This window comes from Tachyglossus aculeatus, chromosome 1 (assembly GCF_015852505.1).
Source record: "Tachyglossus aculeatus isolate mTacAcu1 chromosome 1, mTacAcu1.pri, whole genome shotgun sequence".
NCBI lineage: Eukaryota > Metazoa > Chordata > Mammalia > Monotremata > Tachyglossidae > Tachyglossus > Tachyglossus aculeatus.
In genome coordinates this window covers 68,280,070-68,295,272 of record NC_052066.1, presented here as the reverse complement: position 1 = coordinate 68,295,272, position 15,203 = coordinate 68,280,070, and the positions used below count along the sequence as shown (strand labels likewise).

General features: G+C 46.1%; 1 protein-coding gene across 2 annotated transcripts in view; it reads right to left on the bottom strand.

The window, feature by feature from the left end:
• ABCC5 (ATP binding cassette subfamily C member 5) overlaps positions 1 to 15,203 on the bottom strand; it is a 144,960-nt gene that overhangs the window by 14,148 nt on the left and 115,609 nt on the right. For both annotated transcript variants that reach the window (XM_038744451.1, XM_038744460.1), the window contains 2 exons: positions 1,900 to 1,978; positions 590 to 703 (listed from right to left, as the gene is read on the bottom strand). In XM_038744451.1, coding sequence (XP_038600379.1) covers positions 590 to 703; positions 1,900 to 1,978 — 193 coding nt within the window. The remainder of the gene's footprint in view (positions 1 to 589; positions 704 to 1,899; positions 1,979 to 15,203) is intronic.

Sequence of the window (15,203 nt, the reverse complement as noted above, 5' to 3'; positions counted from 1 at the left end):
GCTCTGCACACAGTAAGCGCTCAATAAATACGACTGATTGATGACCTCCTTCCCTTCCCCACATGTATATATGTTTGTACATATTTATTTATTTGCCTGTACATACCTATTCTACTTATTTTATTTTGTTAGTGTGTTTGGTTTTGTTCTCTGTCTCCCCCTTTTAGACTGTGAGCCCACTGCTGGGTAGGGACCGTCTCTATATGTCGCCAGCTTGGACTTCCCAAGCGCTTAGTACAGTGCTCTGCACACAGTAAGCGCTCAATAAATACGATTGACTGATTGATTGACTCTTTAAAAAATGGTACCTCTTAAGCCGTTACTATGTGCCAAGCCCTGTACTAAGCGCTGCAGTAGAAACAAGGCAAATTGGACACCGTCCCCGTCCCACCTGGGGCTCACGGACAAAGTACGGCTTCATCCCCATTTTACAGCCGACGAGACTGAGGCCCAGAGCGGTGAGGTGGCTCGCCCGAGGTCCCACGGCAGGCAAGTGGCAGAGCCGGGATGAGAGCCCAGGTCCTTTCGATTCCCAGGCCAGGGATCTTTCCACTAGGCCCCGCTTGCTTCCCGACTGATCCTCCCTCACCTTACAGCGCCGCAGCAAAGCTCTAGCTATGCACAGGAGCTGTCGCTCCCCCACGGAGAAGTTGTCGCCATTTTCCAGCACTTCAGATTCAAGCTTCAGAGGTAGTTGAGCGATCTGGAGGGGGAGAAGCGGTACAGGTGAGTGGATTTCTCTCAGTTCTCCTCATCCTCTTCCCACGGGCCCGGGGGGAGAGACCTCAGATCCCCCTGAAACACACCCCACAGGCCTTCTCAGACTGAGCCCCTTCCTTCCTCTCCCCCTCGTCCCCCTCTCCATCCCCCCCATTTTACCTCCTTCCCTTCCCCACAGTACCTGTATATAAGTATATATGTTTGTACATATTTACTACTCTATTTATTTATTTATTTTACTTGTACATATCTATTCTATTTATTTTATTTTGTTAGTATGTTTGGTTTTGTTCTTCTCTGTCTCCCCCTTTTAGACTGTGAGCCCACTGTTGGGTAGGGACTGTCTCTATATGTTGCCAACTTGTACTTCCCAAGCGCTTAGTATAGTGCTCTGCACACAGTAAGCGCTCAATAAATACGATTGATTGATTGATTGATTGAAGCAGGGAACGTGACCCCGGCCGGCCCCAGGGAGTTCGTGCCTCAGAAAGGAAGCACTGATGTGGACATAGAGGACTTTTGAGACAAAAATGAAGCTGGAGTTTGTGCTCCAGTTGCTCCTAGGCCGGGGGAACTTCAAAAACCACCGCCAAAGAACAATAATAATAATGATGGTATTTGTTAAGCGCTTACTACGTACAAAGCACTGTTCCAAGCGCTGGGGAGGTTACAAGGTAATCAGGTTGTCCCACGGGGGGCTCACAGTTTTAATCCCCCATTTTACAGATGAGGTAACTGAGGCACAGAGGAGTTAAGTGACTTCCCCAAGGTCACACAGCTGATGGCTGACAGAAGAAGGAAGTTCAGGGAGTAATAATAATGATGGTATTGGTTGAGCGCTTGCTATATGTCAAGCACTGTACAATTACAATTAATAACGTTGGACACAGTCCCCGTCCCACATGGGGCTCACCGCCTAAGTAGGAGGGAGGACAGGTACTGAATCCCCATTTTACTGATGAGGAAACTGAGGCCCAGAGAAGTGAAAGTGACTTGCCCAAGGTCACACAGCCGGCAAGTGGCAGAGCCGGGATCAGAACCGAGGCCCAAGCTCCTGCCGCAAAGCCAAGCTGCTCCTCAGCATAACCTTTCTCTAAAAAGCCAGAGGAAAGGGAAGGGGGAGAACCATTTCCTACCCACCAGATCCACGGAGGCCCCTCCACTCGACATCATACTTACACACTCTTTCATGTGCGTTCTTTCCAAGGCATCCCAAATTTGGTCTTCGCTATACTGGTTGAAAGGATCCAAATTTGACCTAGAGTAGCGAATAAAACAGAATTTCAACTTTGTATCATCACACTTGTGGCTGTTAAGACTGCGTGTGGTCACGACTGGGATGCACAGATCTTTTCCCCTCCTGAGGGTTCACGTGTCTCATTTCTTTTCATCCCAAGGGACTAGGCAGAGAGACCTCATGTAGGGTATTTCAGGAAGCTCCTTGAGGGAAGGGACTAGGTCTCTTTTATGCTCTCGTTAGCCTGGAAGACATGGGGCACTGAAATTTCAGACACGAAAAACGAAAGGCGCAACCCACCCAAAGGAAAGGGAGGCTGGCTGACCCTTCCCTCCATCTCCTGCCATTTGTTGGCCTCGTGACATTAGTCCAGTGCTCTGCACACAGTAAGCGCTCAATAAATACGATTGAATGAATGCTTTTTTCAACAGCTGAAATGAACTTCTGAGCCTCCTTAATCTTATTCGTTACACTACCCAATAGCCTTCGGCAACACAGCCATTCATTCATTCATTCAATCGTATTTATTGAGCGCTTACTGCGTGCAGAGCACTGTACCAAGTGCTTGGGAAGTACAAGCTGGAAACATATAGAAACGGTCCCTACCCAACAGCGGTTTATGAAAGGGCATGGCTCAGTGGAAAGAGCCCGGGCTTTGGAGTCAGAGGTCGTGGGTTCAAATCCCAGCTCCGCCACTTGTCAGCTGTGTGACTTTGGGCAAGTCACTTCACTTCTCTGGGCCTCAGTTACCTCATCTGTAAAATGGGGATTAACTAAGACTGTGAGCCCCCCGTGGGACAACCTGATCACCTTGTAACCTCCCCAGCGCTTAGAACAGTGCTTTGCACATAGTAAGAGCTTAATAAATGCCATCATTCTTCTTATTATTATTATCCCCTCTCGTGTGTGTGTGTGTGTGTGTTTGCACCTATATATATGTTTGTACAGATTTATTACTCTATTTTACTTGCACATATTTACTATTCTATTTTGTTAATGATGTGCATCTAGCTTTATTTCTATTTATTCTGATGACACCTGTCCACATGTTTTGTTTTGTTGTCTGTCTCCCCTCTTCTAGGCTGTGAGCCCGTTGTTGGATAGGGACCGTCTCTGTATGTTGCCAACTTGTACTTCCCAAGCGCTTAGAACAGTGCTCTGCACACAGTAAGCGCTCAATAAATACAACTGAATGAATGAATGAATGAATCCCCGGAACACTCAGAATGCCACTGGCACACTGGGTTAATGTAGAGCTAATCACAAGAAGCAAGGGGGCAAGAGTATTGTCCATTTTATGGGAAAACGAACCTCCTGCTGTTTAAATTGCAACAAAGAGATGATAATGATACTAAGTGGTATTTGTTAAAGCACTTACTCGTACTAAGTGCTGGGGGGGGAGACAAGCAAATCGGGTTGGACACAGTTCCTGTCCTTCATGGGGGCTCCCAGTCTTAATCCCCCTTTTACAGATGAGGTAACTGAGGCCCAGAGAAGTGAAGCGGCTTGCCCAAGGCCACACAGCAGACAAGTGGCGGAACTGGGATCAGAGCCCGTGACCTTCTGATAGCCAGGCCCAAGACTGTGCTCTATTCATTCCGCCAAAATATTAGGATCTTCCTCCCAGGAATCTTTTCCCCAGAGTTGGCCTATGTTCTGCAGTCACCTCTGTAACCGAGGCCTGCCCATAAGATGTCTGAAACGGAGAACTGGGCAGGGATCATGTCTACCAACTGTCCCAAGCACTTACTCAATGCTCTGCACACAGTTAAGTGCTTAGGAAATAGGCAATCGTATCTACTGCACGCATAATAATAATAATAATGATAACAATGATGGCATTTGTTAAGCACTTACTATGTGCAAAGCACTGTTCTAAGCGCTGGGGAGGTGACGAGGTAATCAGGTTGTCCCACGGGGGGCTCACAGTCTTAATCCCCATTTTACAGATGAGGTAACGGAGGCCCAGAGAAGTGAAGTGACTTGCTCAAAGTCACACAGCTGACAGTTGGCGGAGTCGGGATTTGAACCCATGACCTCAGACTCCAAAGCCCGGGCTCTTTCCACTGAGCCACGCTGCTTAATGTGTGGAAAGCACTGGACTAAGCACTTGGGAGAGTACAGCATAACTGAGTTGATTGACATTCATTCATTCAATCGTATTTATTGAGCGCTTACTGTGTGCAGAGCACTGTACTAAGCGCTTGGGAAGTCCAAGTTGGCAACATATAGAGATGGTCCCTACCCAACAGCGGGCTCACAGTCTAGAAGGGGGAGACAGACAACAAAACAAAACATGTTAACAAAATAAAATAAATAATATAGTAAATATGTACAAGTAAAATAAAGAGTAATAAATCTGTAGAAACATATATACATCATCATCATCATCATCAATCGTATTTATTGAGCGCTTACTATGTGCAGAGCACTGTACTAAGCACTTGGGAAGTACAAGTTGGCAACATATAGAGACAGTCCCTACCCAACAGTGGGCTCACAGTCTAAAAGGGGGAGACAGAGAACAAAAACAAACATACTAACAAAATAAAATAAATAGAATAGATATGCACAAATAAAATAAATAAATAAATAAATAGAGTAAAAAATATGTACAAACATATATACATATATACAGGTGCTGTGGGGAAGGGAAGGAGGTAAGATGGGGTGGATGGAGAGGGGGGACGAGGGGGAGAGGAAGGAAGGGGCTCAGTCTGGGAAGGCCTCCTGGAGGAGGTGAGCTCTCAGCAAGGCCTTGAAGGGAGGAAGAGAGCTAGCTTGGCGGAAGGGCAGAGGGAGGGCATTCCGGGCCCGGGGGATGACGTGGGCCGGGGGTCAATGGTGGGACAGGCGAGACCGAGGTACAGTTAGGAGATCAGCGGTGGAGGAGCGGAGGGTGCGGGCTGGGCTGGAGAAGGAGAGAAGGGAGGTGAGGTAGGAGGGGGCGAGGGGATGGACAGCCTGGAAGCCCAGGGTGAGGAGTTTCTGCCTGATGCGCAGATTGATCGGTAGCCACTGGAGATTTTTGAGGAGGGGAGTAACAAGCCCAGAGCGTTTCTGGACAAAGACAATCCGGGCAGCAGCATGAAGTATGGATTGAAGTGGAGAGAGACACGAGGATGGGAGATCAGAGAGAAGGCTAGTGCAGTAGTCCAGACGGGATAGGATGAGAGCTTGAACGAGCAGGGTAGCGGTTGGGATGGAGAGGAAAGGGCGGATCTTGGCAATGTTGCGGAGCTGAGACCGGCAGGTTTTGGTGACGGCTTGGATGTGAGGGTGAATGAGAGAGCGGAGTCGAGGATGACACCAAGGTTGCGGGCTTGTGAGACGGGAAGGATGGTAGTGCTGTCAACAGAGATGGGAAAGTCAGGGAGAGGGCAAGGTTTGGGAGGGAAGACAAGGAGTTCAGTCTTCGACATGTTGAGCTTTAGGTGGTGGGCAGACATCCAGATGGAGATGTCCTGAAGGCAGGAGGAGATGCAAGCCTGGAGAGAGGGGGAGGGAGCAGGGGCAGAGATGGAGATCTGGGTGTCATCAGCGTAGAGATGATACTTGAAGCCGTGGGAGCGAATGAGGTCACCAAGGGAGTGCATGTAGATCAAGAACAGAAGGGGACCAAGCACTGAACCTTGGGGAACCCCCACAGTACGGGGATGGGAGGGGGAGGAGGAGCCTGCAAAAGAGACTGAGAAAGAACGACCGGAGAGATAAGAGGAGAACCAGGAGAGGACGGAGTCTGTGAAGCCAAGGTCGGATAGCGTGTTGAGGAGAAGGGGGTGGGCCACAGTGTCAAAGGCAGCTGAGAGGTCGAGGAGGATTAGGACAGAGTAGGAGCCGTTGGATTTGGCAAGCAGGAGGTCATTGGTGACCTTTGTGAGGGCAGTTTCCGTGGAATGTAGGGGACGGAAGCCAGACTGGAGGGGGTCGAGAAGAGAGTTGTTGTTGAGGAATTCTAGGCAGCGAGTGTAGACAACTCGTTCAAGGAGTTTGGAAAGGAATGGTAGGAGGGATATGGGACGATAACTAGAAGGTGAGGTGGGGTCAAGAGAGGGTTTTTTTAGGATGGGAGAGACATGGGCATGTTTGAAGGCAGAGGGGAAGGAACCAGTGGAGAGTGAGCGGTTGAAGATGGAGGTGCTGTGGGGAGGGGAAGGAGGTAGGGCAGGGGGATGGGGAGGGGGAAAGGAGAAGGGGGAGAGGGGGAGACATGTTCCCTGCCCACAACGAGCTTACAATCTAGAGGGGGAGACAGACGTTAATATAAACAAACATCATGTCTATGTACAGAAGTGCTGTGGGGCTGAGGGAGGGGTGAATAAAGGGTGAAAATCCAAGAGCAAGGGGGACACAGAAGAGAGTGGGAGAAGAGGAAATGAGGGTCGGGTTAAGGGCAGCCTCTCGGAAGAGATGGGCTTTCAAATAAGGTTTTAAAGGTGGGGAGAGAGTGACCGTCTGCCAGATGGGAAGAGGGAGGGCGTTCCATGCCAGAGGCTGGATCAATCAATCAATCAATCGTATTTATTGAGCGCTTACTGTGTGCAGAGCACTGTACTAAGTGCTTGGGAAGTACAAGTTGGCAACATATAGAAATGGTCCCTACCCAACAGTGGGCTCACAGTCTAGAAGGGGGAGACAGAGAACAAAACAAATTAACAAAATAAAATAAATAGAATAGATATGTACAAGTAAAATACATAAATAGAGTAATAAATACATACCAACATCTATACATATATACAGGTGCTGTGGGGAAGGGAAGGGGGTAGGGTGGGGGGGATGGAGAGGGGGAGGAGGGGGTGGGTGAGGGATCAGCGGTGTCAGCCGAGATTGAGGTACAGTGAGTAGGTTGGCATTAGAGGAGCAAAGTGTGCATGCTGGGTTGTAGAAGGAAAGCAGCAAGATAAGGTAATAATAATAATGATGGCATTTATTAAGCGCTTCCTATGTGCAAAGCACTGTTCTAAGCGCTGGGGAGGTTACAAGGTGATCAGGTTGTCCCACGGGGGGGCTCACAGTCTTAATCCCCATTTTACAGATGAGGGAACTAAGGCACAGAGAAGTGAAGTGACTTGCCCAAAGTCACACAGCTGATAAGTGGTGGAGCCGGGATTTGAACCCATGACCTCTGACTCCAAAGCCCGGGCTCGCTGCTTCAGAGACTGTGGGATTGATTGGTAGACTATCCCCCAGGATTTCCCCTGGGAAAGAATCAGTCGGCCAATCATTTTTATTGAGCGCTTACTGTGTGCCGAGCACTGTACTAAGCGCTTGGGAGAATACAATCCAGCAATAAACAGCCACATTCCCTGCTCACAACGAGCTTACGGTCTAGAGGGGAGACAGTCGTTAATATAAAGAAAATTACAAATTTGCACATAAGGGCTGAGGGGCTGGGAAAGGGGATGAATAGAGGGAGCAAGTCAGGGTGATACTGAAGGGAGTGGGAGAAGAGGAAAGGATGGCTTAGTCCGGGAAGGCCTCTTGGAGGAAATGTGCCTTCAGTAAGGCTTTGAAGAGCGACTTTCTCCAAGAAAGGGATAGCAGTTAGCCCTATCTGCATCTTTAGGGCTGGTTCTCCGCTAGCGCAGTTACTTGTGAGCTCCCCTTGTTTAGCCCTCAACTCCAAAATGGGGGCTCACTGCCTGGTCTCCGGCCCCCTTTAGATCACGAGCCCCATGTGGGACAATAACTGGGTCCCAACTGATTATCTTCTATGCTTTGCACATAGTAAGCGCTTGAGAACGACTACAATTATTATGATTAAGTATGCCTACTTATCCTGCCATCGTGAATTATCCTCTGAGTTATCCTGTCGCACCAGCCCATAACCTTGGCATTATCAATTCGCCTCTCATTCAACCCACAAATTCAGTCTGTCACCAAATCCTGCCCCTTCCTCCCTGCTTGTACTTCCCAAGCGCTTAGTCCAGTGCTCTGCACACAGTAAGCGCTCAATAAATACGATTGATTGATTGATTGACGTCATCTCGAGCCTTCATCCCTTCCTCTCCAAACTGGTAGCAGTTTGGAATGGGCAGTGGATGTTAGCGATGTTGTGATGGTTTAACTGACGGGATTTAGTGACAGGCTGAATATAATAATTATAATAATGATGATGGCATCTGTTACGCGCTTAATATCTGCCAAGCACTGTTCTAAGCGATAGGGGAGACTGTCCCACATGGGGCTCACAGTCTTCACCCCCATTTTCCAGATGAGGTACTGAGGCCCAGAGAAGTTAAGCGACTTGCCCAAAGTCACACAGCTGACGAGTGGCGAAGCCGGGATGAGGACCCATGACCTGCGACTCCAAAGCCCAGGCTCTTTCCAATGAGCCTCGCTGCTTCTCAATACATGGGCTGAATGAGAGAAATGAGATGATGAGAACTGACGATGTCTACGCGCTCAGATCTGTGACTTTCGGACGTTTGGTATTTGCCTTACCCCCAACCCCACAGCACTTACGTATACAGCCTTAAATTATACATTACGGATTACTTATTTATTCACATTAATGTCCGTCTCCCCCTCTAGTCTGTATTCTCACTATGGGCAGGGAGCATGACTGCTAAATCTGTTGTATTGTACTCTCCCAAGCTCTTAGGACAGGGCTCTGCACACAGTGAGCGCTCAATAAATACCCTTAATTGATCCATCACCCCAAGGTTTACTACACTCCAGTCTGTGCACTTCACTTCTCCAACACGGGGTTACTTGCTATGCCTCTATCTCACCTCTCTCACCATGGACCCCTCGTTCACACCCTCGCTCCTGTTTGGAACACCTCCCCCTTTGTATCCGACAGCCCACCTCTCTCTAGCCATCTCCAAATCCCTACTAAAAGCATATCTCCTCCAGGAAGCCTTCCGTGACTAACCCCTCATGTCTCCACCTTATTCTTCCTCCCTTCCGGATCACGTATGCACTTGTGTCGAGCACAGTACCTAGAGCATAGGCCCGGGAGTGGGAAGATCATGGGTTCTAATCCCGACTCTGTCACTTGTCTGCTGTGGGACCACGGGCAACTCACTTCTCTGGGCCTCAGTTACCTCATCTGGAAAATGAGGGCAGACACTGGAAGCCCCAAGTGGGACTGTGTCCGACCCGATTTGCTTGTATCCACTCCAGCGCCTAGTACAGTGCCCGGCACATAGGAAGCACTTAACAAATACCATTATTATTATTATTATATTATTATTTATAATATATTATTATATATTATCATAATATATTATTATATATTATTATATTATATATTATTTTGTTGTTATTATTACTATTATTATTCAGCGCTTAGAACAGTGCTTTGCACACAGTAAGCACTTAATAAATGCCATTATTATTATTATTATTATTACCCCCTAAGCACTTTAATGCTCACCACACCCCCACACGCCTGTTTACATCGCCCTATACTTTCATTCATTCGTTCAATCATATTTATTGAGCACTTACTGTGTGCAGAGCACTGTACTAAGTGCTTGGGAAATACAAGTTGGCAACATATAGAGACGGTCCCTACCCAACAGCGGGCTCACAGTCTAGAAGGGGGAGACAGAGAACAAAACAAAACATATCAGCAAAATAAAATAACAGAATACGTACAAATAAAATAGAGTAATAAATACGTACAAACATATATCCAGGTGCTGTGGGGAGGGGAAGGAGGTAAGGCGGGGGGGATGTGGAGGGGGCTCAGTCTGGGAAGGCCTCCTTCGTTCCTTCTTTTACCTGTAATGTATTTTAATGTCGGTCTCCTCCACGAGATTAAAGCTCCTTAGAAGCAAGGGAATATGCCTACCCAGGTAATTTGAGTCACCCAAGCGTTCAGTACACTGCTCTGCTCATAGCACTTCATAAAACTGACTGACTAAGTGGGATAACCTGGGCAGGAAGAAGCCTGTAAATGACTCCTTTCAACCACAATGTTCTGGTGCTCCTGTTGTGGCTGTCACTGCCTTCGCAGTCCGATTTTTTTTTTTGTCTTGATATTTCATCATCATCATCAATCGTATTTATTGAGCGCTTACTGTGTGCAGAGCACTGGACTAAGCGCTTGGGAAGTACAAGTTGGCAACATATAGAGACGGTCCCTACCCAACAGTGAGCTCACAGTCTAAAAGGGGGAGACAGAGAACAAAACCAAACATACTAACAAAATAAAATAAATAGAATAGACATGTAAAATAAATAGGATAGATATGTAAAATAAATAGGATAGATATGTAAAATAAATAGAATAGATATGTAGATATTTGAAATCCTTCCTCACATGCTCCCCTTCAACCTCTCAGCCCCCACCTGCCCTGCCTTTCATGTTGTGAGTCTCGAGGAAAGAATTCACTGTATTACTCTCTCCGGCTTCCAAGCTTCACTGAAAGCCCACCTCCTCCAAGAGGCCTTCCCCGACTCAGCCCTCTTTTCCTTTTCTTCAACTCCCTTCTGCATCACTCCGACTTGCTCCCTTTATTCACCCCTCCTCCTAGCCCCCACAGCACGTACGTTATTTATTTATTTAAATTATTATCTATATTAACAATATAAATAACTTATAAATACATTATAAAAAATATTAAATAATTTATTTATATTAATGTTTCCCCCTCTAGACTGTAGGCTCATTGTGGGCAAGGAATGTGCCTGTGATACTGCTGTATTGTACTCTCCCAAGCGCTCAGTAGAGTGCTCTGCACACAGTGAGCGCTCCATAAATACAACTGTTTTGCAAAGGGTCCTCCCTGAATCTCAGAAAGCCCAAAGAGCATCATCATCATCAATCGTATTTATTGAGCGCTTACTGTATGCAGAGCACTGTACTAAGCGCTTGGGAAGTACAAGTTGGCAACATACAGAGACGGTCCCTACCCAACAGTGGGCTCACAGTCTAAAAGGGGGAGTCAGAGAACAAAACCAAACATACTAACAAAATAAAATAAATAGAATAGATATGTACAAGTAAAATAAATAGAGTAATAAATATGTGCAAGCATATATACATATATACAGTTGCTGTGGGGAAGGGAAGGAGATAAGATGCAACCCCTGGCTCTGTGACTCCTCGAGCCCAGTAAGCCAGGCTACTAGCAGCGCTTAGAACAGTGCTTTGCACATAGTAAGCGCTTAATAAATGCCATTGTTATTATTATTTTATTACTAGCAGATGCGGAGAAAGAGCAGGCTCAGAGGGGCATTTCTCCGGCTACTTTGTGTGGTCTGCCCCAGGGGAAGAAATCTTCCGGGGAGATACGGAGCAGCAGTGTGGCTCAGTGGAAAGGGCACGGGCTTTGGAGTCAGAGATCATGGGTTCAAATCCCGGCTCCGCCACTTGTCAGCTGTGTGACTTTGGGCAAGTCACTTCACTTCTCTGTGCTTCAGTTATCTCATCTGTCAAATGGGGATGAAGGCTGTGAGCCCCCGTGGGACAACCTGCTCACACTGTAACCTCCCCAGTGCTTAGAATAGTGCTTGGCACTTAGTAAGTGCTTAATAAATGCCTTTATTATTAAATATAATCTTTTATAACAATTTGTGGGTCTCTCTCCTTCCCTCCCCTCTAGACTGTAAGCACGTTGGGGGAAGGGAATGTGTTTGTTTACTGTTGTCCTCTCCCCAGCGCTTTGTACAGTGCTCTGCATACAACTGATTGATACATATAACTGATACATACAACTGTATGTACTCACATACAACTGACTCCCCAGCACTGTCTCTGACACATAGTAAGCGCTTAATAAATGCCATCATTATTATTATTATTTCCTCCTTTCTGTCTTGTCTTCCCTCTCTGTTTATTCCTCCCCCTTTTTTGCTCTCGGACCCTCTATCCCCCCGTTTTTCTTCTCCCTAGTACTGAGCCAGGGTCTCTTCCAGCCCACTAACACTATACTGGCAAGAAACTGACGCAAAACGCTTTTATTCATTAATTTCATTTCTTTCGGCTCCATTTAGCAGTGCATTCATTCGGTTGCTAAAAAAATTCACAAAGAGTTGATTAGCAATCTGCAGCTGTTTAACAATATGGCCCAGGGTACCATACAAGCAGTGTGCCCTAGTGCAAAGTGCACAGGACTGGGAATGGGGAGATCTGGGTTTTAATCCCAACTTTGCCATCTGCCCGCTGTGTGATCTCGGGCAAGTCACTTAACTTCTCTGGGCCTCGCTTTCCTCAACCTGTTTTCTCTCCCCCTTCGATGGGGAGCACAATGTGGGACAGGGACTGCCTGGTCTGTCGGTATCGTATCTACCTCAGTGCTTAGCACCTTCTAAGTGCTTAACAAATACCACAACTACTATCATCATCATCATCATCAATCGTATTTACTGAGCGCTTACTGTGTGCAGAGCACTGTACTAAGCACTTAGGAAGTACAAGTTGGCAACATATAGAGACGGTCCCTGCCCAATAGTGGGCTCACAGTCTAAAAGGGACTAATAATAATAATAGTAATATTATTACAATAGAGTAATAATAATAATAATGAGTAATAATAGTATTATTACTATTACTAGCCTAAGCAGCCTGTCCATAGGAATATCTGTCTACATGTTTTGTGGTCTGTCTCCCCCTTCTAGACTGTGAGCCCTTTGTTGGGTAGGGACCGTCTCTATATGTTGCCGACTTGTACTTCCCAAGCGCTTAGTACAGTGTTCTGCACACAGTAAGCGCTCAATAAATACGATTGAATGAATGAATGAATAAATCTGATACTTCTACCAAAATCATATACTGTGTAACAGGGACACATATGACCCAGAGCTGTCCATCCCCTCGCCCCCTCCTCCCTCCCCTCCCTTCTCTCCTTCTCCAGCCCAGCCCGCACCCTCCGCTCCTCTGGCACTAACCTTCTCACTGTGCCTCGTTCTCGCCTGTCTTGCCGTCAACCCCCGGCCCAAGTCCTCCCTCTGGCCTGGAATGCCCCCCCCTCCTCAAATCTGCCAAACTAGCACACTACCCCCCTTCAAAGCCCTACTGAGAGCTCACCTCCTCCAGGAGGCCTTCCCAGACTAAGCCCCCCTCTTCCTTTGCTCCCCTCAATCACCCCGACTCGTTCCCTTTGTTCTACCCCCTTCCCCGCCCCACAGCATTTGTGTATATATGCGCCTATTTATTATAATTCTATTTTATTAATGATGTGTGTATATATCTATAATTCTATTTATTTATAATGATGCTAATGATGCCTGTTTACTTGTTTTGATGTCTGTCTCCCCCAGTTCTACACTGTGAGCCCGTTGTGGACAGGGATTGTCTCTATTTGTTGCTGAATTATACTTCCCAAGCGCTTAGTACAGTGCTCTGCACACAGTAAGCACTCAATATGTGTATATAGCTGTGTATATATATACACACAACTGTGTACATATATACACACACAACTGTGTATATATATATACACACACACAACTGTGTATATATATATACACACACACAACTGTGTGTATATATATATACACACACACAACTGTGTATATATATATACACACACACAACTGTGTGTATATATATATACACACACACAACTGTGTATATATATATACACACACAACTGTGTATATATATATATACACACACACACAACTGTGTATATATATACACACACACACAACTGTGTATATATATATACACACACACAACTGTGTATATATATATATACACACACACACAACTGTGTATATATATATATATACATACACACAACTGTGTATATATATATACACACACACAACTGTGTATATATATATATACACACACACAACTGTGTATATATATACACACACACAACTGTGTATATATATACACACACACACAACTGTGTATATATATATACACACACACAACTGTGTATATATATATATATACACACACACAACTGTGTATATATATATACACACACACAACTGTGTATATATATATACACACAACTGTGTATATATATACATACACACACACACAACTGTGTATATATATACACACACACACACACAACTGTGTATATCTATATATACACACACACAACTGTGTGTGTGTATATATATATATATATATATATTATATATATATATATATATATATATACACACACACACAACTGTGTATATAGCTATAATTCTATTTATTCTGACGGTATTGACACCCATCTATTTGTTTCGTTTTGTTGTCCATCTCCCCCTTCTAGACTGTGAGCCCGTTGCTGGGTAGGGACCGTCTCTAGATGTGGCCGACTTGTACTTCCCAAGCGCTTAGTGCAGTGCTTTGCACACAGTAAGCGCTCAATAAATACCACTGAGTGAATGAATAGATACGATTGAATGAATGACTATTATGATTACTGTGAGCAGAGCACTGAACTAAGCGCTGGGGAGAGTGAGACAACAATAAACCGTCATACTCTCTGCCCACAAGGAGCTTACAGTCTAGAGGGGTCTCTCCGGCTCCCCGAAGAGTTGGGAACTCTTCCCCCGGGCCTGGAATGCCCTCCCTTTGCCCATCTGCCAAGCTAGCTCTCTTCCTCCCTTCAAGGCTCTGCTGAGAGCTCACCTCCTCCAGGAGGCCTTCCCACACTGAGCCCCTTCCTTCCTCTCCCCCTCGCCCCCCTCTCCATCCCCCCATCTTACCTCCTTCCCTTCCCCACAGCACCTGTATATGTATATATATGGTTGTACATATTTATTCCTCTATTTATTTATTTTATTTGTACATATCTATTCTATTTATTTTATTTTGTTAGTATGTTTGGTTTTGTTCTCTGTCTCCCCCTTTTAGACTGTGAGCCCACTGTTGGGTAGGGACTGTCTCTATATGTTGCCAATTTGTACTTCCCAAGCGCTTAGTCCAGTGCTCTGCACATAGTAAGTGCTCAATGAATACGATTGATTGATTGATTGATTGATTGGGGAGGCCTAGGAGAAATGGAGCGGCGTTCCCAACCGGTGACAAGGGAAGCAGCTTCCGCTGCTACCCTCATCAGCTCCCTAGATCCCGCATCTCCCCTGGAGCATGGCAGGAAGAGGCCAAGCAGCTCTAGAAGCACGAGATGTAGAGGCAAGAAGGAGCAGCTTCTCTTTTCACCTGCTTGGCTCGGGCTGCCGCTCTTGGCTGCTCTGGTGAGTGTTCTTGGGTAGGTAGGGGCGAGGGTCTGGTGGACTGGGGAATCAATCAATCAATCAATCGTATTTATTGAGCGCTTACTATGTGCAGAGCACTGTACTAAGCGCTTGGGAAGTACAAATTGGCATCACATTG